The sequence below is a fragment of the Triturus cristatus genome, chromosome 4_1 (genome assembly GCF_964204655.1).
Source record: "Triturus cristatus chromosome 4_1, aTriCri1.1, whole genome shotgun sequence".
Lineage (NCBI taxonomy): Eukaryota > Metazoa > Chordata > Amphibia > Caudata > Salamandridae > Triturus > Triturus cristatus.
In genome coordinates, this window is record NC_140585.1 from 202,017,760 (window position 1) to 202,042,748 (window position 24,989).

A 24,989-nucleotide genomic window follows, 5' to 3' on the forward strand; every position below is an offset into this window, starting at 1 on the left:
ATGCAACAACAAGCCACACGGTTTTTGCAGCAATATTTTTCTGGTCCAGAAGAAAGATGGGGGTCACAGACTGGTCCTGAATTTGAGGGAATTCAACCACTACCTCGTTTACAAACATTTCAAAATGGAAGGGATCCACCTTTTGGCGGACCTGTTAAAGCAGGGGGATTGGCTGGTCAGACTAGATCTCAAGGATGCCTATCTGTCCATTCCCATTTTTCCTCCACACCGCCGTTTCCTGCAATTTCAATGGAACGGTCGGTGGTTCGAGTATTTGGCCCTTCCTTTCGGGCTTTCCTCGGCTCCTTGGTGTTTCACCAAGGTGATGAAGCCGGTGGTTGCACGTTTGCGGGAGCAGGGAATATGCTGGATTATCTACCTGGACGACATCCTGATAATGGCTCACAGTCCGGAATTGGTTTCACATCATCTCCAGATGACGATCTCTCTCCTGCAGAGTCTGGGGTTTGTAATCAACCATGCCAAATTGGCCCTGATCCTGTCTCAGACGATGAAGTTTCTGGGTTTTGTGATAGATTCCCAGACGGCCCAATTGCGTCTTCCCAAAATGAAGCTCAAGGACTTGAAGAAAGAGATAGTAGCAATTCTCAGCAAGCAGATGGTTTCTCTCAGGGTTATTGCCAGAGTAGTGGGGTTATTGGCATCATCCATTCAAGCGATTTTCCCGGGGCCACTACATTACAGAGCATTACAGAGGCTCAAGATTCAACACCTACAGAAGGGTCTGGCATACACAGACCTGGTTCCCCTGTCACAGGAAGTAAGCAACGAGGTGCAATGGTGGCTAGGCCACGTGGAGGCATGGAACGGGAGAGCCATTTTTGGCTCCCTACCCGAAGTGGTCATCGAGCCCGACGCCAGTCGTTGGGGTTGGGGCGTGCGCTGCGGCGATATCTCCACAGCCGGAAGGTGGTCTCCCCAGGAACTATCTCTACACGTAGATTGTCTGGAACTCCTAGCGGGTTCCTTTGCGATTCAAACCCTGTCCCCCAAGCAGACCTCCTGCTGCATCCTGCTACGGATGAACAATGTATCGGCAGTGAGATACATAAACAAATTGGGAGGGACGAGATCATCCCTGTTGGTGGAGATTGCCAAGGACTTCTGGCATGCTGCCTGAACCGCCAGATAACGGTAATAGCGGAATATATTCCGGGTCAGGCCAATCTAATAGCGGATTGGAATTCCAGGCATCTCAGGGACTACAGCGATTGGAAATTACTGCCGAGCATATTCCAATGGCTGCAGGATATTTGGGGTCTGTGTCAGAGGGATCTGTTTGCTTCCAGGCTGAATCGGCAGATTCACAACTTCTTCAGTTGGAGGCCGGACCCAGCAGCGAAAGCAACAGATGCGTTTCTTCAGGATTGGTCGGGGGCAGGGAATTATGCATTCCCACCTTTCCTTCTCATCCTGAGAGTGGCCTCTCAGATTCTCAGACAACAAGCAGAGGTGATTTTAGTGACGCCACAATGGAGAGCGCAACCATGGTTCCTGATATTGTTGGAAATGAGCTGCGATCTTCCCAGGATGCTCCCATGGTCGGAGTACCTTCTCCTGGGACCTCACAGGGAGCGACATCCTCTGATCCTCTCGGAGCGGTTGACGCTGATGGCATGGCGACTTTCCGGCAACAGTGGGAAATGCCGGGATTTTCGGAGACAGCTTCAGCTTTCATCAAGCAAGCTTGGGCGCCTTCCACCAGGAAGCGATACTCTTCAGCCTGGACAGGCTGGATGGGTTGGTGCGTGGAATGGCACCTGGATCCCATGGGGGCAGGCTTACCCAATATTGTAAATTTCCTTTCAGAGAAGGCAGCAAGCGGGTTGGCTTATCGATCTGTAAATAACTTTCGATCAGCCATTTCGGCAGGACATAATTCAATGGGAAACCGGTTGGTATGCATACTATGGTTTGTAAACTTCTTAAAGGCATAAGGATAGCGAATCCTCCCACACCTAAGTATTCAGGCTTATGGGATGTTTCTTTAGTCATTTCTCTTTTCAATAGTTGGCCAATGAATAATCTATTATCACGAAAACAGTTGTTTGCAAAACTAGCAATGCTTTTATGTTTGTCAGCTTGCAGGCGTTCATCGGATGTGCGGGCATTGGAAATTACAGATAGAGTATTTACTCCGGAAGGGGTTTCTTTTACTACTACAGGCCGTACCAAGACTCTCTCCAGGCATATAGAGTACAATGTTTTTTCCAGCAATGAGAAATTATGTGTTGTCCAATGCTTGAAAACTTATGAGGATTGTACTCGATTATTGAGACCTGAATGCTCTACTCAACTTTTGATTGCTTTGCAAAAACCTTTTAAACCAGTGTCTGCTGCAACCATAGCCAGATGGCTTTGTAATATCATGAAGGAAGCTGGTGTTGATATTCAAATGTTTGGTGCACATTCTGTGCGTGGTGCCATGGCATCAAAGTCATTTATGTTAGGATCTAGCATTCAAGACATTATGCGTTGTGCTGATTGGTCATCTGAATCAACTTTCAAAAATTTTATTATAAACCGGTGGGAGATATAACATCTGTTGTTTTTAATAAGCGTTAAACTAGCATAATCCGAAGCCTCCGGTCCTGTAATAGAATCAAAAATTAGCTAGCATTCGCGCCAAGAATTTTCAATTCTATTAAGGACACGGAGGTGAGGATTATCCCTGTTCATGCTTACCCACCCGTTGATATTGTACCGAATTATAGTAATATGCAGAAATTACGGGTTGTTCATGTTTGTTTTCCCTAGGCGCAGACAAGAAGTCTGAATAAGAGATGTCTTCAAGTTGAAGCCTTTCGATAGAATTTGGTTTCCTGTTAACTTCCATGTTGGAGGATGTTCGTGAATATTATTGATTTAGTGGACTTTTATACAATTCGAGCAAAGAGAGAGGAAGATGGGACAGTAACCAGGGCTCTTATGGAGAGCTAAGGAGGCGTGGCTGACGCAAAGTACCATGGACAATGTAGTTTGTTTTACTAAATTGTATGTTTTACTGGCTGCTGTGATTTATGCAGTAAAGAAGGAGAAGCATAATCCTCGCCTCCGTGTCCTTAATAGAATTGAAAATTCTTGGCGCGAATGCTAGCTAATTTTTGATTCTGTACGTGTTCTCACATACCACCGGCGGTCTACAACTTCTGGCGCTTTTTCCTGCGCGTTGACATCCGCATGCACCTCAGATCCTCTTTCGTGTCTAGAGGCCTGGCATTAAGCTTTGTTGACTGCCTTTAGCGGTTTAACTTCACTACTTCATTTGATTATCACCAGACTGCATGTTTATTGCACGTACCGTTATCACACCTACCGACACACGTTTGATCTCCTTACGTTCATCTATGTTTTAATGACATCATCCCACAGACTAACCAGTGGCCAGGCCGGTACTTTGAAAACTTCTGGGCATTGTTTTCCGATTTTTTTATTTATCAGAATCTCCTCACTCGGGTTTCCTCTAACTTATACCTGAAAACATGGTGAGGGCTGCTTATCCACTCATGAGTGGCGTCCTCTTTGATATGTTTATTCTACAGATTTTCTCCCCTGATGAAGGGCAAACCTAGCCCGAAATGCATGGGGAGACACGTTTGAATATGTATAATGGTAAAATGTATATTTGAAGTTATTCATCCTCGATCTGAACGTATATTATCGATAGAAGAATCAACACCTTACAAGAATCACCATTGCAAGTGAAATGGCATCAGTCTTTGTATCATATCAAATGTTGACCTATGTTATTTAGCTGATTTTATCTACATTTATCAGAAGGTCCATGGGGAGAACCATCCACCCTTTTGACCAATATCGCTGGCACAATATTCTCTAAATATATCATCTACAATAAGGGTTCTCATTATGAGTAGCAAGAAACAGATTGCACTATGGATTGCACCCAATGAAATCCACCACTGCAGAGCTTGGAATTCACCTGGTGCAGTATGTACAAAAGCTACAAAATTCTTTATTGTGTGATTAATTAAAATCATTACAGTAGAAAAAATAAATTAAAAAGCAATCTTATGTTGAAAATACACATGAATTATGATTAGACAGGGTAAAGGCATTAAAAATACATATGAAATTCCATTTCTGTGCGAGGATTAAAATACAGTAAAAGAACCTGAACGTTCGAAATCAACACTTGTCAGACTCCACCCTCAATACCTTAAAGCACATAACTGGTCTGCTCTAGAGGTACAATAGTCTGCATATAAAATTTTGGGCGGAGCTTCACAGTTAAAGGTTATGTGGCTAAATCTACCTTTGATTATAGCCTACTTGATCGAATCGTCACTTAGTATTTGATTTTAACCTGGCTTTTGCTATATTCATAAACCTAGTGCACTAAACATCCTCTTATAACAGATTTGGGGAAATAAACTGCTGATGTTAGTGTTTATCATATCAAAATATGTACTGTCCGGAAAGTTACTGTTGCTTTTTCTCATATTATATTCCGGTTGATTTGACCTACCAAAGTTTAATATGGTATGCCAACTTTATTAAACCCAGTACTAAGGGTGGTAGCACTTCTGATCGCTAGGCAAACAGGGATTTTCACAAGGGTCAGAATGACCAGACTACTCAAAATGAAGGCTTACACATCTAAAACATTTGCAGCAGGAAAGATCCCCAAACCCTCTTTTCCAATCAGATATAAATGCCAAATTTTTATAGCAATGTTACTGGCCAAATGTACTGCAAAATGAACCATTCGTCACGCATATATCAAAGATTTTGGAGGTAGAGGACTAGCCACCTTACAGCATAGTCATTAAATCATTCCAGCATTGGCTGTGTTTCATGGAACAACTGTTTCCTTGGAAAAACCCACCAACACGCAATTTGTAGTCATGGTCACTGTGCAAGTTCAAATTTATTGTTTGATTACTAAAACCATAACAAAATATTAAAACCATGTGACTCATGAATACATATACAAAGAATTAAAAGGAAGCGAAAAAGAACCCTAGTTAGTGCAGGAACAGTGCAATAATCTTGCGATAAAAGTGGGTTGAAAAATTGTCCGAATGTGCATTTGTCTTTTACGGCTCAGGCTCATTAAATAACACAACTGTCATGGAGTGATTTTAAGAAAATTTCGAAAAACGGACAAATAAATATGGCAGCTGGTTTTCAAATTCTGAAAACAGTGTCCGTGCCGGCCTGGCGGAGGGAGCCAGTGGCCGCTAGAGTTTTTAATACAAAGAGATGATAAGGCCAACCGGCGGAATAATTGTTGCCTTCTCTTTCCCCAGCACTTTAGCAGCTCTGATGACAAATTTGGTGAACCGAATGTTCAGATTTGTATTTTCTTGGTTCATAGCTGCTATTATGGCCTGGCCACATGTGCGAGCTCCTAGTTTGTTCCACTCCGCTCGCAATAAAGTCCTTCTGTCATTTAGCAAAGCTGGGCATGCGCAGGCTATCTGCTCCAAGCTTTCGGAGTGGTAGCTGCATTCCCTGCATTCGATGTTAAGACTGAGGTGCCGCCATTGCGGCAAATACTTTAAAAAGGGCCACTCGCCTAGCCTAAGGGCCATGAATTTGATGTTCCAAAAGAGGGAGTATGTGTTTGATAAGTAGGATGACTCAACCCCTGGTTTATAATCGGAGACAACGGCCCAGGCATATTTTCTTCTGGATAATTTTGCCCTGCCGGAGTGGAAAGACCAGAGCCGAACGCTTTGCTTGAATATGATCTTCAATGCCTGTTGTGGTGGTTTTGTTCCCCAATATTCCGTGACTCCGAGTAGCTGTAGAGTGTTGCCAATATCTTTGGCTAAATGCGCTGGTTGATATTTCATTCCAGAGTTTGGACTCAAGGCTGCCATCCCGGAAGTTGCGTAGTCTAATGCAGAGCTTGATAAAAGCACCGGCCTCAACGCCATTGTGATCTAATAGGCCGAGTTCTAATCTGACTTGGGCTGGAGAAGAAGAACTCGACAGGCGCCATGCTCGCTTAAAGATTCTGGTGGTTCATTTATTTAATAAGGTGTTTGTTGAACCCATCATAATCTCATTTCCGTATGATAAGGAATTGGTGATCTTGCCTTCATCACCTTAAGCAGAGAGGTTAGGCTTGGCCCTAGTAAATGTTTTGAATGTTTTGCGGACGCAACCTCAAGCGACCATGCTTTAGCCTTGACGGGGTCTTTTTGTTTGACAAAGGAACCTCTGGGGTCAAGGAAAATTCCCAAATATTTATATTGTGGCACTGTATCGATGCTTTTATTGTTGAAAAACTGAGCTGCTTTTCCGCTGCTTCTGTTTGCTGAAATGAATTATTTTTGTTTTTGACAGATTCAATTCAAGAGCATTGTCAGCTGTGTTAGAAAGGACTTCGTCAAGAAGCCTCTGCAGGCCTACCTTTGTGTGGCTCAGTAGCACAAGGTCGTCAGAATATAACAGATTGCTGATGCAGGTTCCATCCAGTTGGGGCGGGTGAGAGTAACCCTTGTCAAGTATGGAAGATAGATCTGAGATAAACAGGTTAAAAAGAAGGTGCGCCAAGATGCAGCCTTGTTTGACACCGCTTCCTGTTTGGATCATTTTTGAAACATGGGACCCGTCGCCCAACTTTATCCTTATCCAGGTCTGTGTGTGGAGTTGGATTATGGCTTGTAAGAGGGCGGGAGATATACCCCAGCGGTCTAATTTTTGCCATAGGCGGCCGCTTGGCACCCGCTCAAAAGCTGCCTTAAAGTCGATGAAGCAGCAATATAGTTGAATAAGATGAACGTTTGCCTTCTCCATCAAAACAGTTATTGTCAATAGGTTGCTGGTTGTGCCTGAATTAGCTACGAAGCCGGTCTGGTTGAAGGGGAGACGCTGTGTTGATTCCGCCCAGGTTGACAGTTCGTCTAGTAAAATGCTGGCGCAGTATTTGGATTCGATATCAAGAAGGGCTATCATTCTGTAACATTTTGGATCATCTCTTTTACCACTTTTGTAGATGGGATGAATGATGGCACCTTTCCAGGAATCCGGGCTGTGGTCATTGAGCCTGCAATGTGGGAACAGTGGTGCAAGGAGACCTGACCACAGCGTTTCCTCTGACTTGAACAGGCCCTGAGATAGACCATTGGGGCCGGGGGCTCCGTCTGACCTGCCTTTCCCAATTGTCCTGGCAATGGTGTTTATTAAAACTCTGTGTGTCGTAAAGATCGCTGGGGTTGAATCGTTGCGTAGCTCCTTTCTCATAATTATGGGTGAATACAGGATGCTTTCAACTGTAGTTGTGGACCTGGTGCTGCCTGTGCAGTGGTTTCCGGTGAGTGATGGCCAAAGTTTGCAAGTCGAACGGGGTGCTCTGTCCTTCTTATATGTTCTCTGAAGTGATTAAATAGAAATTCAGTCCAGTCATCAGCACTTATGTTTGCGCTGCTTTGTCCTCTGCCTCCTAATGGGCCACTGTTCACAAGGGACCAAAATAACTTTGTATTGGACCTTTTGCTGGCGTAGACTAACTTCGACCAGAACTGGTCTGATGCCGATTGTTTGTCTCTGTGCACGGATGTCTTAAAAGCTTTTTGAGCTTGCTTGTAGTGGTTGAATAAAATTACGTTTCCAGTGCTTTTTCTGGCCCGGCGTAGGGCAGCATTTCTTAGTGATTTTAACGTTTTTGTTGCTGGTGAAATGCGAGGTTGTGGTGGATCTTGCCGGGGATAAGACTTAGATGGAAATTCATTTAATAAACTGTTCACCAGTGCTTCCCAGCCGTCTATAATAGCCGGCAGACGGTCTTTCCGTGGTGTGGGAAAAATGGGAGGCGGGCAGTGAATTTTGGCGGGTGGATCGCCACCGCCATGCGGGCAGTGGCTATCCGCCCGCCAACATAATCGACCCCTTAATTCTTATTTATCTGTCTATGTGGTGGGGTTCTACCTAATTTCACTAATAGGGATCATAATGAGATACTAGAAGAGTATCCAGAGGGGTGTTAAGCTGAGGTTTCATGATCAGCAAAGGAACCTTGTTTGTTTGGCGTCTTTGCTTCAAATCAGATCCACCACTAGTTCCACATTTCTTTTCTCAGACAAAGAAATGAAAAAATTGACATGGTCAGAGAGAGCACACATGAAAAAGGACACTTATTAGATGCCATCTTCTCCAATGAACCCAAGTTAGTGGTAGGGACAACCATGCCAGTGCCATGGACTGATCACTATTTCATCCCTTTCACACTGGATAACCCCCAGGCACAGCACTTAGGTGATAAACTAACCAAGACTAGGAATAAATGGCCTAGATTGTTAAAGGATACCATGTTAAATGATCTAGAAGCCCAGGCCCCAGGCATAACAGACAACCTAGAAAAGTCTGATAAGAGGTGGACAGAATGGATTAATAATGTAGCAGCCCAATACCTGCAAAGAACCAGACCAAACAATCAACCATCTAGGAAAAAAGCAGCCTGGTTCAACAATAACCTAATACAGATAAAAAAGGCCTGTAAAAACTGGAAAGACTTTGGAAAAAAAGTTATGACCCGCTATAAAAAGCCAATACAAGACAGCTATCAGGCAGTATCATAATGAAATGCTCCAAGCCCAAGCCAAATTTTTCGAAGTAAAAATTAGCTCAGAAGGTAACTGGGCTAGAGAACTTTACTAAGATAGTGCGCTCACTCACTTCCCCTGAGCAGGAAACAAACATTCCCAATTCATCCAAGGAGAGATGTAATAGAATGGCAAACTTTTTTAAGAATGAAGTAGAAATCATATACAATTCCCTGCTAGGAAACAATTGCCCAAATCAGGGTGAGATTCAACCGAGCAACACAGATGACATGGAAAGGAATACAGGGATGAGATTAGACCACTTAAAACATAAGTGAGGAAGCTATGACCTCCATCTTGACAAAGATTACATCTGGATTCCCCCTAGACCTGATGCCGCCAGACATCTTGAGGCAAGGAGGTAAAAAAACCATATCAACAACCACAGCATTTATATCACTCTCCCTGACACAAGGGACTGTCCCCCAATCCTGGAAACATGCTACTATCTGTCCGCTGCTAAAAAAAAGCCCCAGCTAGACCCAGCAGAACTAGGGAATTACTGACCCATCTCACTCCTGCCACTACTAGGCAAAATAGCTTAAAAATATGTTAATCAGGCTCTGTCCCAATACATAGAGGATAATTAGATACTGCATGCCACTCAAATGGGCTTTCGATCCCAACACAGCACAGAGTCAGCTCTGTTGGTTGCAACAGAGGAATTGAAGGGAATCCTAGACCAGGGAAGTTCAGCAGCTATTCTGCTCCTGGACCTCAGCGCCGCCTTTGATACGGTGAATGATACGCAGGCTATAGGAAGCCGGTGTCACAGACTCTGCCCTAAAGTGGATAGCCTCATTCCTAGAAAACAGATCCTTCCAGCTAATGGAAGGTGAGCATTACTCTGATATCCTCCAACTGGTGTGTGGAGCCCAACACTATTCAATCTATATATGCTACCACTAGCCAAGATAGTGCAGCAATTTGGATTGTCAATAGTGACATACGCGGATGGCACCCAGCTGATATTATCTGTGACGGAGGGCCCCCAATCTAGGCACCACAACTTGGCACCATGCATGATGCAAGTTGCCGAGTGGATGAACAAGGGGTGCCTAAAAAGAGCTCATGTTCCTGGGTAATAGGGAGATCCCAAGAAACACGATTAGCTGGCCTCCAGAACTAGGAGATCCCCGGTCCCAAAGACAGAGTTAAAGAATCTGGGAATCTGGTTGGACAAAAATCTGTCCATGGAGATTCAAGCCAGAAAAATATCAGACTCATGCTTCGGAGCACTGCGAATGCTACGGAAGATCCTACCGCTCATTCCTGAAACCACTCAGAGAACAGTGATACAGGCCCTAGTACTGTCACGGCTGGACTATGGCAACTCCCTGTATCTTGGCGCACGCAAATACCTCATAAACAGATTATAAGTGGCAGAAAACACAGCAGCTAGGATTCTACTCTGCATCCCTAGACAGCAGTCAGCTAGGGCAGCCCTGAAGACACTACACTGGCTCCCAATAAAGGCCAGAATAGAGTTCAAATCACTCTGCATCGCTCATAGAGCCATGAATGATAAAGGCCTGACTTTAATTTAAAAACTTGCACACATTACATCCCAGGTAGGCACCTTAGATCCTCCATAGATCTACTCATGAAACAGACCAGGATAAAGAGAGCCAGATGGGGAGGTACATCCTTCTCGTATCTGGCCCCGGGACTATGGAACTCCCTGCCGAGGGAAACACGCATGCTAACTGATGAACTGGCATTCAGAAAAAAGGCCAAAACATGGCTCTTCCCGTAATCCTCTATGCAACCTCTGCCAATTCTCTCAGCGCTGGGAAGCCCTCGGGCAGCTATGCGCTTTACAAATCCATAAACATAAACATAGCATCTGACATCTTGGTGCTTCAAAGATAAAACCACAATTGGTGTTCTCATGAGAATTAACAAAAGCGCTTGAGTAGGCTTGGTGCTACATAGTAAAAACCATTTAAGAGCAAGGCAGATAAGTTAAAGTGAAACACAACAGCAAACCATATTTCTATTGTATATTTGTAAGGACCTATTACAAATACTACTCTCCAAAGTAAAATAGTTTACAGAGTAAACAATTAACAACATTTAACCGATATGCAAACAAAAGAAAACAAGGATTCCTTGATGAATGATTTTTCTATTATAAAACAGTCCAACTATCCAACATTGGGTATCGAATAAAAACATACACATAGAATGTTCAGCATATATCCATATAGATAGTTCAGCAGCTACAAAGTATTTGGAGTTTAGAAAGGAGGTTTATAATGTGAGGTTGTTTGGTCTGTGATAGCCCCACTTTAAGCAAATGTAGTGCTCTTTCTGTAGCTAGTTTCATAAAAAGGTACTCACCATCGTTGAAACGCCAAATACCAACGCAGTTTTCATCGTTGTTAAAGTTGTTAGGCTCGCCAACACCAAATAGCTTAACATTCATTTTAGATCCATCAGTAAAAATGAAATTCCCTTCCTTAGAAAAAAAAAAGCAAATTAATGTGATGAATGAACCACACATCATAGATTAACATAGTATCAGTTAAAATGCATTAGCTTAGAATAAAAGAAAATGCTACTGGAATCTAGCTATACCTGCCTGGACCATGAGTGTGAACCCGGTGCTGGGTTGCATGTGTTGCTGGCCTGGCAATACGGGCTGAACTGTTCCCATTAGAGAAGGGTCAAGGCTGATTTGATTATGGGTGGGTCAAACTGAGTTGGCATGGTAAGCGATAAACACTGGATTGGGATGTGGCCTGAATAATTACTGGTGCTGAGATTAATTCAAACATTCCATCCATCATCTTGTTTTTGATGAGTGTATGAAGGGTACATACACAGTGACAGATGGTGGCAAAATATGCTCAGCAAAGAAAACAGCAGAACAATTTAAACACATCAAGTCAAGTGATACTTTATTCACAATGTTTCCATCGCATAAATGTCACACAGTAAAATTTATAAAAAATAATGCATTAGAGCTAAAACAGTACATCCAAAGTTTAAACATATATCTTGATATGTACAAAGTTAAAAGCTCTCCATCAAATCTAGCAAATGCGTGCCTACAATTGCTAAAGGATGTATCCAAAAGGAGCAAAATCAGTAAACATGTCAAATTCGTCACAAAGATTAACAGGACAAAGGGATCACTTAAAATTTACTATACCAAAGAAATAATAGTGGACCGCATTGAAATGTCCTAATTTAGTTAAGTCATACCTTGTTATGTGCTGGATTGAGGCCCTAACATAGGTGCGCCGTTTCAGAGGCACAAATCCTTTGTGCCACAAAGACAGGCAGGCCATTTCCCCTACATTAGCCCTCCCTTCACAATAACGAGCAACAGAGGCTGTCCCTTAGCTGACATGTGCTCTGGGTGCAGAAGACAGTCCATCCTAAATACGTTATTTCCATGTCCTACAGTGACTAACCTACGTCACAATGAGTTCTTAGAAACAGACCCTTAAGTTCTTGGGATTTTCCCTAGCACAGGATTATTGATTTCTCGAAGAACTCATTAAATATGCATGAACCACTATTCCCTAAGGGTTCATTCCTGACGTCTTCCTCTGACCAACTTTACCTCAATACTAACATTCCAAGGCACCTATCAGGTATAAATATACCTCCCTGTGCCCAAGCAAACCAGAGTGGACCGAGACTTCCATGCCGACACTCTGACCTGAGACGCTTCAACCTGCGTCATGCCACAGCTTCAGCTGGTAGAGGTCCATCCACCCATCCTGGGGTGTCCAGCTTGAGATCAGGATGAAGTCCCACTAAGGTAATTGGGTTAGAATAAATCCTAGGGGGATTTTTGGCTCTCTAGGACCTGCACACATGCTAGGTACACATAGGTACATCTAGTTAGGCATCATAGGTGTATAGGCTTTATCTTAATGCATTCTGTATTTCATGTATGTGTTCATTACTATTACACAATGGTAAAACTGTACCATGCATTTTTATTCTACTGCACTGATGGCCATATTTCTCTGCTACTGCCCAACAGTTGTTGCAGCACATATTACCAGTACTAGAATAACAACTGTGCAATACATTTTATTGTAAACACACCTGACTGTTTCTTCTATGTACTTCTCTGAGATGAGTGACTGAATTAAAAGTAGTATAATGTTTCCACGATCCTGAGGGATCAGGGTTTTATGTTATGTGGTTGCCAGAAGCTATTCCCTTCTTGGGGTCAAGACGTTTCTAGTGGCCTCTGAGCTAGCTGGTATACAGTAATTAAGTTTAATATACGCGATAGGGGCATACCGGCCTCAGTCCTATGCCAAGTCTATAGTGTGCAGAACCTATCAGGAAAATAGGAACTACACTACAACCTGATTACATAGAACAACTGATCCTACACATTTCCTTCTTCAAGTCAATTCAGTTCTTTTCTACGTAGAAGGCTGCCCAAAGAAAAGAGGCCATTATATAATACACTGTGGGTTCAATGAAGCATTGTAAACAGTGTAAGGCATTCTTACTGTGCAGTTCACCCGTACTACGTAAGAAAGGAACTAAAATCCGGGGCCTCTGCTGCTCATAAAACTGGCAAAATTACAGAATATGCTTGTTAAATTGATGGGAGACTCCACCACATGGACAACATGAAAGATTATTATAAGAATAGGAGTTAGCGGGAAACCCATCATCAAAGGAATGATGTTAAATGCATAATTTGTAATTCATGGACATTTTTAATGCTTTGGAATTGCATCTCAGCCTGTAATCAGGGCACAAGGGTCATTTAGGTCAAAAAGTAGAGATGGAAAATATATCAGAAATGCATACTGTTTGACTCTGACTAGCAGTCACTCACCTGAAATGAGTCATGTCCGCCGATCCAGTAAGATGCCCCGGTGGGCGGGTTAGGTTTACCCATCAAAGTATACACAAAATCATTTTCCTCATTGGAATGAATAGAGGCTAGATGAGAACTGATGGCAAGGCATGCTGTCTTAAATAGAAAATTCATAATGTTTTATTATTGTATTACTTTGTTTCTTGCAAGTTTTATTGAGTATGAGCGAGACTCCAGATAATGTAATATTGACTTACAAAGATCAGTGAAATGACAATAAAAATGTATCATTTGAAGTTTCTATCTATCTATCTATCTATCTATCTATCTATCTATCTATCTATCTATCTATCTATCTATCTATCTATCTATCTATCTATCTATCTATCTATCTATCTATCTATCTATATATCTATCGATAAACCTAAAAATAATTGTACTATGAAAGTTGAAGTTTAGTACACTGACTATAACTTGAGCCCTATCATGCATTTCTTATGAGCTTGCATATTACAGCACACATACATCACTCATGACTTGTCAAATAGCATCATTATTAACATTATTGATTATATGATGATACCAATACTGTTTTAATTTCATTTTACCATTGTTTTAAAGAACAAAAGTATTTGCTAATTGTCTCAAAGTGTCGTAATTGATGTAACTAATAATACAACATTTGTAGAGCTATTCATACATATAATATGATTATTCATACACCATATGTTGTGAGAAGAAAATTCCTTGCATGGTGAGAGACATGCCGCCCCCCCCCCCAGACTGCCCAAGCAGCAGATATATCTGCATCCTTGGTACCAGTTTTTAGTCATGGGTCAACATAGATTCTGTGCTATGACCTAAGATTGTCTCAAAGATTGCATTGTTACAACAAGAGGGGCACACAAAGCATTACCCTAGAAATGGTATAGGACTACTGCCCTTATAAAGAGTTAAGTAGCACAAGCTCAGTGCTGGTGGTATGCAATGTTAGGTATGGCGTTAGCCTAGATATTTTGATTTTACTAAAATGATTTACATAATATAATTACATATAGGGGCTTTCATCCAGCCCTCATCATCCATTGGTAAATTGTTGGGTCATTCACATTTATCTTCTGGCCACAACAGTAAACAGGGGTCTGCAAACTTCATCCATTGTCTAACTTTACTCTGAGTGAAAGCATTCTGCTCTTTCACAAGGAGCCCATCCACAGACAGTTTAGCCACATTTAGTTCATGAGTTGACTAGGGTGTGAGTCCTGGTCAAGCAACAGACCCAATCCCTTTCAGGGTAAACAACAAAAAATCACTAAATTAACCTGTGCTTAACCCTGGGTAGCTTGGCCCAAGAAGCAGTCAGGCTTAACGTAGAGGCAATCTGTATACAGCACACGAACAGTGATAATGTGAAAACACAACACAAGAAAAATCCAACACCAATTGAGAAAAGTCAAGTACATTTTAATAAATTATTTGGCACCAGAACTGCAAAAATCCAATCAATAAGTAACACTGTGCAGCTGCAATGTAGGCATGCTTGTTTGTGGTATAGTATATAGAAGCCTGTAGGTTCCATATTGGAAGGCAAGTGTCTTGGAAATGCATGTGAAAGTGTAGGAGCTTCCCAGACAGACTTGTGGATTCCCTGCATTCCTGAGAGCTGTGTGGGTCACACATATTCAAAGAAAGTAGCATCAGGCACTTCAAAAAGGTTTTTTCATTCTGACGAGGTCACTGGTCAGTGGGCCAGGGCACATCTCAGGAAGGAGATAGAATGGATACGGGAGTCATAAAGAGCAAGGTTGAAGGCCTTTGTAACATTTTGGTAGGCACGGCAGTGAGGCTGATACCTGGGTGGTATACAATAGCCACTCCTATGGCCTGTGTTGTGGGGCTATCTTGCTTGAAGTCACGCCTGTATGACAGACAGACGGCTTCCTACTCAACGGACAGGACAGAGGACTGGGCACTGCAAAGTGGGCAACCCTCAGAACATGAACTTCAAATGCTAAGACAATAAATCCTATCTGTATCTGGAAACAGATTATGAAATGAGGAGTTTGAGTCTCCCAAAATTGTCAAATGAGAGCTGTACATCAAAGCTTGGGAAGCTCAGCATATCTGCTTGTTGTGACCAGGACTGAGGAATTAGGTCTGCTCGTCTTACAGGTGGGTGAGGGGATGTCACCCATGAGCATCAAGGCCACTTGCTCTGAAGCACCAGCATCTGCCAGCATCTGCCTGCTTTGTGAACAGGAGGTTAGTGGCCTTAGAGGGAACAAGGGCTACTGAAAATCCTGTCAAATTGTTCCCTGAAGCAGAATGTGCGATGCTGGTACATGTTGGGACCATTGCACCAATCACACCATCCTCCTGTTTGTAGTTGTTCATGGATGTGACATCAAAGAAAACTTGAACAGAGATGAGAAAGAAAGCAAATGAAAGCAAAATAATGAACAGAGGTATCATAACAAGCATTGAGAGATGAGAAAGAAAGCAAATAAAAACAAAAGAATGTAGAGAGGTATCATAACAAGCATACGGAAATAATCAGGAAGAGGAATTCAACTTTAGGATGCAAAGGATCTCTAAGGAAAAAATTAGCAAAGATGAGGGAAGCCATAATGGGTGTGAATTAATATGTTAACGAGAGCCCACAACAACTAACAACATATTTGCTTGACCCTTAAATAATGAATCTACCCTGTTGTATGGCTTGTACCTCCCTCAGTAAAACTGTGCGTTTGTTGGGCAACATACATTTTAGGATTGTGCCAGACTGATTTCGTACACACCCCCAAGATATGTTGGGCTATGTCCCTGCCAGTCACAGCTCACAATCCATACCCCCAGCCTTACACGGCAATACATGTGTGTGCAAACTTAGAACATGACAAGGCAGATCCCCTCACGATATCATGGTAATCGATCTAGAACCTTTTCGTTTGGTTTCTCATGCATACCCAGAGAAACACACAAGAAATAATCAGCAAGGCTTTTCACTATTTATAAAAGCATTGTTATTATTGTGCAAAATACGTGCTCTGTGATATTTAGTATTATATAACATATTAACATAACTGTCATTATAAGAACATTTAAAAGGATGAACATTTCCACCATTGTGCTAAGACAGAGAATATATGCATCCATAAAAGTACTGTGTATAATTGTACTCCTACTTAGCACTCCCTAACCTAGTTTTGCCAATGGTGGGTGATCTGCCAAATCCCTGCCAGGGTGGACTAATTTCACATTACCTGTGGGTAGGTGTCATCTGAATGCCTGTCTTGGAGCAGAGCTGGACATCCACGTTTTGGTACGCAGGAATTAGAAAAGCTGGAATTCTGACATAGTGTAAACCTGCAGTATCAGCTGAGTGATACTCTGCCTAAACAAGGAGGTAGTTGTGTATATATAACAATAGATCCCATGTGGGCATATCAGAACCTCTGTCAGGCCATAATTGATTATTGTAATTGGATATAGTTGTCACCTTTCGGACAACAAAACAAATAATATTTGTGTAGTGAACTTTATCCCTTGTACAGAATGTTCAGGGTATTGGGATAGTGTGCCTATGAAGTGGAAATATAAGCAGTGCAGTTTCAGAGAATTTAGTTCTGCATGGTCATGCACGCAAATGTATGTCTAAAGTCACTATGTGAAAAAAGAGAGGGCAACTTAAGAAACATAGGTGTGTAAAATTGTGGCGTTTCTCACCGGGTCTATCCAGACCATGTGACACCCAGTCCTTGGAAGAAAGTCAGTAAAAATAATCTCTAGATAAGTGCTAAAATGTAAGGATCAATCAATATTAAAGGAACCCTACTAAAATCTGCAAAGCATCGTGTTTCTTTAATAACAAGGAACACAGAGAAAGCCTTCACTTAAAATCAATAGAAAGGATTAAATCAAGCATAAAAAAGCTGTTAAAATATATTTGAAAACACCTTAGCTTAAAAAAAAGGCAAGTTTAAATGGTGTCTCACGATTCAAAACTGCCAGATTGTTTATATGTTCTGTGAGGTAGACGAAATATTCTCTTCCCAGTCACCCTAAACGATGTTCCCAGAGGCAACCATTGAATCACATCTATCGAGCAAACATGTTCCTGTCCATCCACCAGAGCAGCTGCCGAAGGACGAGTAGCCAGTGTGAGATCTGCAGAAGTCAAGCCAAGATCCAGATCTCTAGACACAGAAGCATTCCGGGAGAGCTTGTAAAATTATGTTAGAAGCAACAGCAAGCGCAGGGGACAGCAGTGCATGTAGGCCTTTAATGGGCTCACCAGTAGGTCAATGTTCAAATGCTGAACCAAATGCGTTCCTAGGCATAAATCCAGTTCAATTGAAGGTGGACAGGATACAGTGGAATGAGAACTACATGTGGTGTAGCCACAGAGGCCAAAAGGACAAGAACCAGTGTTAGTTTAGTTCCTGAAGCAAGAGTGTGCTAAAACACTGTATCATGCATTCATGACAGAGTAGCCTATGCAGAAGTGGTAATTACATTTGTCTTCTTGGTTGGACATCTATTACACAGCAGAAAAAAGATAAGCAAAGTCTTAAAAATTAGGAACAGGACCAACAGAAGACCTCCAAAAATGCTTCCCAGCATGGAGTGTATAAATGAAGCAATAACTATTTTCTTACAAAAGTGTGCTACTCCTACGGTACTAGAAATGTTAAAAATTCAGTGTATGAGCTCCCGACAATGTAATGGAAAATTAGTGTTAAGTAGCGACTGTATCTAAGAGGAAGACCTTGCAAGATCAAACGTCTCCTTTGCAGATGTTAATTCCACATCCTTCTGATACAGTAAAGCTTTCAGTCTTCTCAAAGCATCAAAGTGCACGTTTGAAAGCTTTATCTAAGACCAAGGGGTCACCTCCCTAACTGGGCAGGCAAGTGGAAACAGTACTTGTCTACAACAAGTCACAATTGCAGAAACCATCAACACATAGGTGATTCCCGGCAGCATTAATCATTCAACATCAAATAACTCCAATTTGAGAGCAATTCGAAGGCCAGGTGTATCACAGCAGCTGAGGAGCCCTTCAGATAGGAAAACAGGTTTACTATTAATGCATTATATGAGCCATGAAGTGAAACCACTCTGCTAACCAAGGAATATCCTAAATTATTCTCACAGTTTGACCCGCTAAGAAAGACCTCAGTTTTGCCATTCCTATATCGATATTTAAAAGTAAAATTCCATTATCCATGCACGTGGAACCTGGAACCATTAGCTAATGTTCTAAAATCTTTGGACATTCGCTTCCACATGTTTGCAGATGACACCAAACTCTATATGAAAATCTCCTCCCCGGATGACATCATGTCACTCAACTCCACCCTACTGACTACCCAAAACTGTTTAACCACCTCCTGCTAAACCCCTCCTAAACAGAATTCCTCCTCATTTCTCCACCGAAACATACTCCTAAAATAGACCTCTGGATGAACCAACTCACCGCCTTCAACTGCTCCCCCCGCATTATTGACTCGGCTAAATCTCTAGGAAGCACCCTGGACAAGCATCTGAATATGAAGACCCATATTAGCAATGTGTGCAAGGGAGCTAACCACCTTCTGAGAACACTCAGGAATCTCGAACCTTTCCGACCTCAACCAGATTTCAAGCAAGTGGTCCAAGCGCTTGTTTTGCCGCGGCTTGACTATGGCAGTGCTACGCTATGTGGCCTCCCCAAATACATTTTGGCCCCCCTAAAGGCTTCACTGAGCGCGGCGGCCAGATTGATTACGGCCACCAAGCGAAATGCACACATCTCCCCGGTCTTAAAATCTCTAAACTGGCTGCCCTATGAAGCTAGAATTCAATTGAAGATTGCCTGCCTTTCCCACAAAGTCCTCCACTTCAAAACCCCCAACTACCTTGCGCAAAAGCTAGAAATATCCGGAGAGGGGAGGCCGCCTAGGAGTGCTAACTCCCTCCTCTTGAAACCTCAGATCTTCCATATAAAAAGAGAACATGCCAACGAGCTTTGCACCAAAAATTTGAATCTCTTCCAAGGTTGCTTTCTAACTGGAAGCAAAAACATTCCTCATGAATAAGTTCTTACCTTAACATGATGGACCATTATCAGCTCTAATCGCATCGGAAATACTACAGTATTGGTTATTAATCCTGTTTATTACTATTGTATTTGCTCCCCTTCTGTCATTATGTATCATCCTCTAGCCCATTCTTCGTTACCCCAGGTTTATAAAGGATCTGTTATGTGTGCACTATATGATTCAATGCCTATTAGATTCCCCATTTGATTCTTGTTGTGATCTGTTACCTTCCTTTCCCTCAAATTGTGAAGTGCTCTGATATCCCTCTGGATCAAGTTTGCGCTATATAAAACTTTATAAATAAATAAATAAACATATCCTTCTCCTAGTGCCTCATATCTGCCTACTTGATGGTATTGTAAACAGAATTGAAAGTGGAATGCCAATACTGTCAGATAAATAAACCCATTGATTTTGCAATCTATGGAAGGTATTTCTGCAACATTGAATGGTAACTTCTCTATGTGCAACATAGTGTACGTTGCATACTTCCTTGCGATGATTATCTGTTTCTTGTCAGTTTGTAAGGTAAAAACAAGCTTGTGGCATCAAGGTGTCGCCATGGTATGCAGTTGGAGCAGAGTTTCGGAGAGTTCTCTGCAGATTTTCAACCAATTCAGTGTGGTGTTCCCCAGGGCTCCTCTCTGTCCCCTCTCTTGTTTAACCTCTACATTGCCCCCCTCATTTTTGCTTTACAGCGTCTGGAGGTCTCTGTGTACAATTACGCAGACGACCTCCAGCTCATTTTTTCCCTTTCCTCCACCCCTGAGTCTATGTCCAATGTCCAGTCCATTATGACCTTTATTCAGGACTGGATGAACTTCAACCACTTGAAGCTCAACCCCGATAAAACGGAGTTGGTGCTAACGGGTGGTTGCTCCAGTCCCTGGACATCTTCTTTTTGGCCCCCTTCACTTGGCCCTCCTCCCACCCCTGTACCCTCTGTCAAAACCCTTGGATTTAAAATTAATAATCAACTCTCCTTACACTCTCAAGTGTCTGCTGTGGTTTCCTCAGCCTTCCTTTCACTTAGGACCATCCGCAGAGTCTCTCGATTTTTCACCCCAGAAGCGCTCAAACTAATTCTGTTAGCCATGGTAACATCTCGCCTAGATTATGGTAATATCCTTTACCATGGCATGCCCAACTACCTCTTGAGACGCCTTCAGCTTGTCCAAAACCAGGCTGCTCGGCTGGTCTTTAACCTCTCTAAGTCACATCATGTAACCCCTCTCCTCTCTACCCTGCACTGGCTCCCTGTCCGACAACGAATTTTATTCAAGCTTGGTTGCACCATCTTTAAAGCCCGGACAGGATCTGCCCCCTCCTTCATCAACTCAACCATTCAATCCTACACGCCTTCACGAGACCTTCGATCCGCCTCTCACCACCTTCTCCTGGTTCCCCGTTTTAAACGGAAGAAGTGGGGTGGCTCTAAATTTTCTACCACGGGTCCAGTCTTCTGGAACTCTCTTCCATTGCACCTCAGAACCTGCACCCAGTACCCCCTCTTCCGTAGAGACTTGAAGACCTTCCTCTTCACCCAAGCCTTCCCATCTTAAACGCTCACCTTACCCTCTCTCCGATCTACCAAGTAGCAATTGTCAGTGAGCGCCAAGAAACCGCCAGGTGTACGAGCGCTATACAAATCCCTTCAAATTCAATTCAAATTCAAAGTTCAGCTTAATAACAAAATTGTTCTTAACTGTGACTGCCCATGTTGTTAAGAGGAGATTTTGTTCTGTATGATGTCTATCACAGATTACACAATGTTACCCGGAGTATATGCTGGTGGAGTATGTAGTTATACCCCTATCCACTACCACAATAGAGCTTTTTAAATTTGCTCCGTCAATATTGCATACAAGAAGAGCTTTTGACATGCTTTTCGAGGATCTAGTAAATGATTCCTGTAGTCCCACATCCTCAGAATGAAGAGACAAGTGTTGTTTCACCTGGGGCAATGTTGAGGATTTTACCTAATAAAGGCAAAACGTCCCAAAAGTATAAATTGTTACCACTCTGGAGTGTTGTGCCTGAACGTCACGTTAATCGAGTCTGAATCGAGTCTGCTGATCTTAAACCCTTCTGTGTCACCCAGGAAACGTGCATACACCGGTTAGTATTTACCGACCAATCAAACCATTCCCTTTTTTAATTGGTCCCTAAAGAGTTGCATGAACTGTTGCAAAGCAAGATTTCTAATGCTCCCTCTGAGTAATTTGTAAACTGTTGTCAGTTCACTAAACATACAAATGTGGGACTATTAGGTGTATTTAAATCTTTTATCTTAGCCAGGCCAAGACAAGATGTCTGCAGCACTGTTTTGTTCAGGAAAATCACATGTTGTGGTATTTGGCATGCTCTGAATAATGCCTCATTCCCCTGAACCTGCCAATCTTTCCCAAATTGTTTTTAACTTAACTGTGTCCCTCCACAAGTTAAATCTTCATGTGGACAATCTGAAAAGATAAATTCAGAATGAAACAACTTTGTATTAGAGAGCATAATTGTCTTTGCTGGAGATGGTGCACGTCTATAATAATAAGACACTGGGTTAGTTGTATAGTGACCAGAGAACTATGCAAATGTTTGTGAGCTACTCCATGGTGGTATAGGGCATTGCAGTTAATTAAATATTGCATGTAGAGTACTTGCTTCATGCAAGAAATGATCACCATAATGCTGAAATCAGCATATTCTATCATAGTTAGAAGTGCATTTATACATTTCCTCAGAATTAAAAGCAGTAGAATACTGGAGATCCTTCATCATGCACGGTTTCAATGTCAGAAAAATCGGAGATGGTACTAGGGGATACAAAACAAACATGGAATTTGCAAATGTTCAGTAGGACTGAATATACACTATCCCAAACAATTTCATCTGGAACCGGTACAGCAGAACTGTTCACCAGGAAAAGATCTCTTTGCACTTTGCATGATGAAGAACGGGGTGTTAAATCAAGTTAATTGTTTGTACAGCAGAGCGTTCTGGGAGATCGTCCCAAGTTAGAATCAACAAAAAGACTTTCACAAAGCCAATCCATAGGATGAGGAAAAGTCATGAAATTGTAATCCACAGATATAGCCATGGAGGAACAAAGCATGTCTTCTTCAACCATCAGCTATGGAATTCCCATCAACTTGTATCCCTACACATGAGTCGTGGCAAGCGTTCTTTCAGCTTAGCTACTTGCCCCTAAGCATTTTATGATTGATGGTGTACCTATAGAATCTCTGAATCGATTCTGAATCCAATACCATAGATACTTGTTGTAATACTGGACACAATATTACAAATCACAATGAATGTGGGGAATTCTAGATTCATATTCTCCAGTGCCAGAATTAGAGCCCTTTGTTCTGACAGCTGTGTAGTGCAGTCAGCAAATAACTGCCTGTTAGTTTTCTCATGGTGGAATTCTCAATCCTACATGCAACCCTTCATGGCAGCACATGCTACAGATTATTGGTTCTTTATCCCTACCGCAGGTTGGGCAGAACCATCAGTATAAATGATATATTCAATCATTATATATCACATCGCCCCTCCTCTTTCCCGGGCTGCACCGCTGAGGCAGAGGTTGATGGCGGCCGGCGGACGGCGTTTTTCTGATTGTACGGCTTCCCAGCGCTCTGAAGTGCAAGTCTGACCGGAGCGGCTCTTTCCACACCTCTTTCCACCCTCGATTTCGCGTCTGCAGCCGTGGTGTGGTTTGCGGGCGGTTTTGCGGAACGGTGTTGGAGAGGTCACTGGTTTACTTGAGACTCAGTGGTTTTCGTCCATCGGAACAGCTGCACCTGGTGATTTGCAGTCCTATCTATGTTCAGGCAAGCAGAGTTGTGTGGACGGCGCTGAGTGGGGCTGGACGGCGATAGGAAGTGAAGCGGGCCGCATGTGCAGGGAGTACCGGTGGTGGGAAGGGAGCCACGGGAAGGATTGGGGTGCCGCTCTAGTCTTTGTGGTTTCTTGGACGCTGCTGCTACACGCACGGGACCCGCTAGGAGAAAGGCTCCCGGACTTTTACAACTCCTCAGCTGATCTGAGGCTTGCCTGGGTGTTCTGCGGGACTACGAGGACCAGGGGGCCAAGTAAGATTGTCACCGGCCGCACCTGGGTCCTCTTCCCGCTCCACCCCTCTGTGGCCACGCCTCCTGCCTGTGAGGCATAACTTCAGTCTTCTATTCCCGCAACGTGGGACGCGCGTGATGACCGGGCCAAGACCGGGCCTGTTGTAGCCAGTTAGAGATCGGACTGGGCCGACTGGGCCCCCCTTTTTGAACTCACACCAGGCAAAGGAATCGCCAGGGGATAGGTCTGAGTTGTGCACATCATCTCTGACACGAATAGGTGGTCATGGCTGCAAGGGAAACTAGGAGCACTGCTGCAAGGTCTGGAGCCCAAACACTTTCTACTTTGGGGACTATGGACAACTTCATCATAAGGGCCAACTCTGTACTGGACAAAGAAATCACCACGCTAGAGAGGAGACTTTCACAGGGCTTAGCTGCATCGAAACGCTCCTCTCTGGGGGCTATTGCTAGGGCTCTATCGCCCATTCAGCAGGGTCTTCCGGTGAATGCCAGGGATTTGAGTTTAACACCTCCATTACTAGGGTTAGTTGGCGATGTTCAACCCTCAACTAACATTGTTATCCCTGACACACAAGGTGATTCCCAAAGCCCCCTCCTTGTCCCCTCCACCCAACCCCCACAGGGCCCTGTATTTAGGAATAAGACTCTAGAGGTAGGCCAACGCGAAGGTGCAATCAAGAAAAGGAAACAGTGCACCGAGGGTCTGGGGGGGAAAAAATCTAAAATCCCAAAACATGATAACCTCCAATCCTCACGGAATATGAGCAAGGGACAAGGGAGGAACCCCCAGGTATTTAACACCAACCCAAGGGTAGAAGCTACTCCCCCACTCTCAAGCAGTCTCTCTGCAATTTCCAACGCTGACGGGGAAGTGCAATTGGGGGATAGAGACCTGAGCTCCACTATAGAATGCCTGATAGACTTCCTCGAAGCTAGATTAACACGGCTAGAGGCTAGACTAAGTGGTATTGAGGAGGGTATAAACGCTACTCAGCAAACCCTTATGGAATCTACCCAGGGGGTAGGGAAAGTAGAGGGCAGGTTGACTAGAATGGAGGATTTAATGAAAGATCTGGTAAAGGGTGTAGGGACACTGAAGGTACCGCAAAACAGCAGTGGTATCTGTTCAAAGTGCGCAGCAAGGGGAGATGTAGCTCCCGTAACATCATCCACCCACCCAACGAATCCATTCTATTCAGCCACTACTCTACCTACTACACCTGGTACCAACAATCTAGTCCCAAGTAATGATACACCACGGGGCATTCCAAACCCTTCCCCACCACCCCCCCCCATCTATACCTCTCAGGGGGGACATTACCAACAAAATCCCTGTAGATACCCCTGTTACCCAGATACAGGGACCTAATCTCCCGGTAAATCTGCTAAAGGGACCCAATCTATATCCTAG

The 24,989-nt window shown here is 43.1% G+C and overlaps 1 protein-coding gene across 2 annotated transcripts in view; it reads right to left on the minus strand.

Annotated features, from left to right (window-relative positions):
• The window catches only part of LOC146854036 (C-type lectin lectoxin-Enh4-like), a 114,196-nt gene that overhangs the window by 31,132 nt on the left and 58,075 nt on the right, over nucleotides 1–24,989 (minus strand). For both annotated transcript variants that reach the window (XM_085651890.1, XM_085651891.1), the window contains 2 exons: nucleotides 13,417–13,554; nucleotides 10,938–11,055 (listed from right to left, as the gene is read on the minus strand). In XM_085651890.1, coding sequence (XP_085508016.1) covers nucleotides 10,938–11,055; nucleotides 13,417–13,554 — 256 coding nt within the window. The remainder of the gene's footprint in view (nucleotides 1–10,937; nucleotides 11,056–13,416; nucleotides 13,555–24,989) is intronic.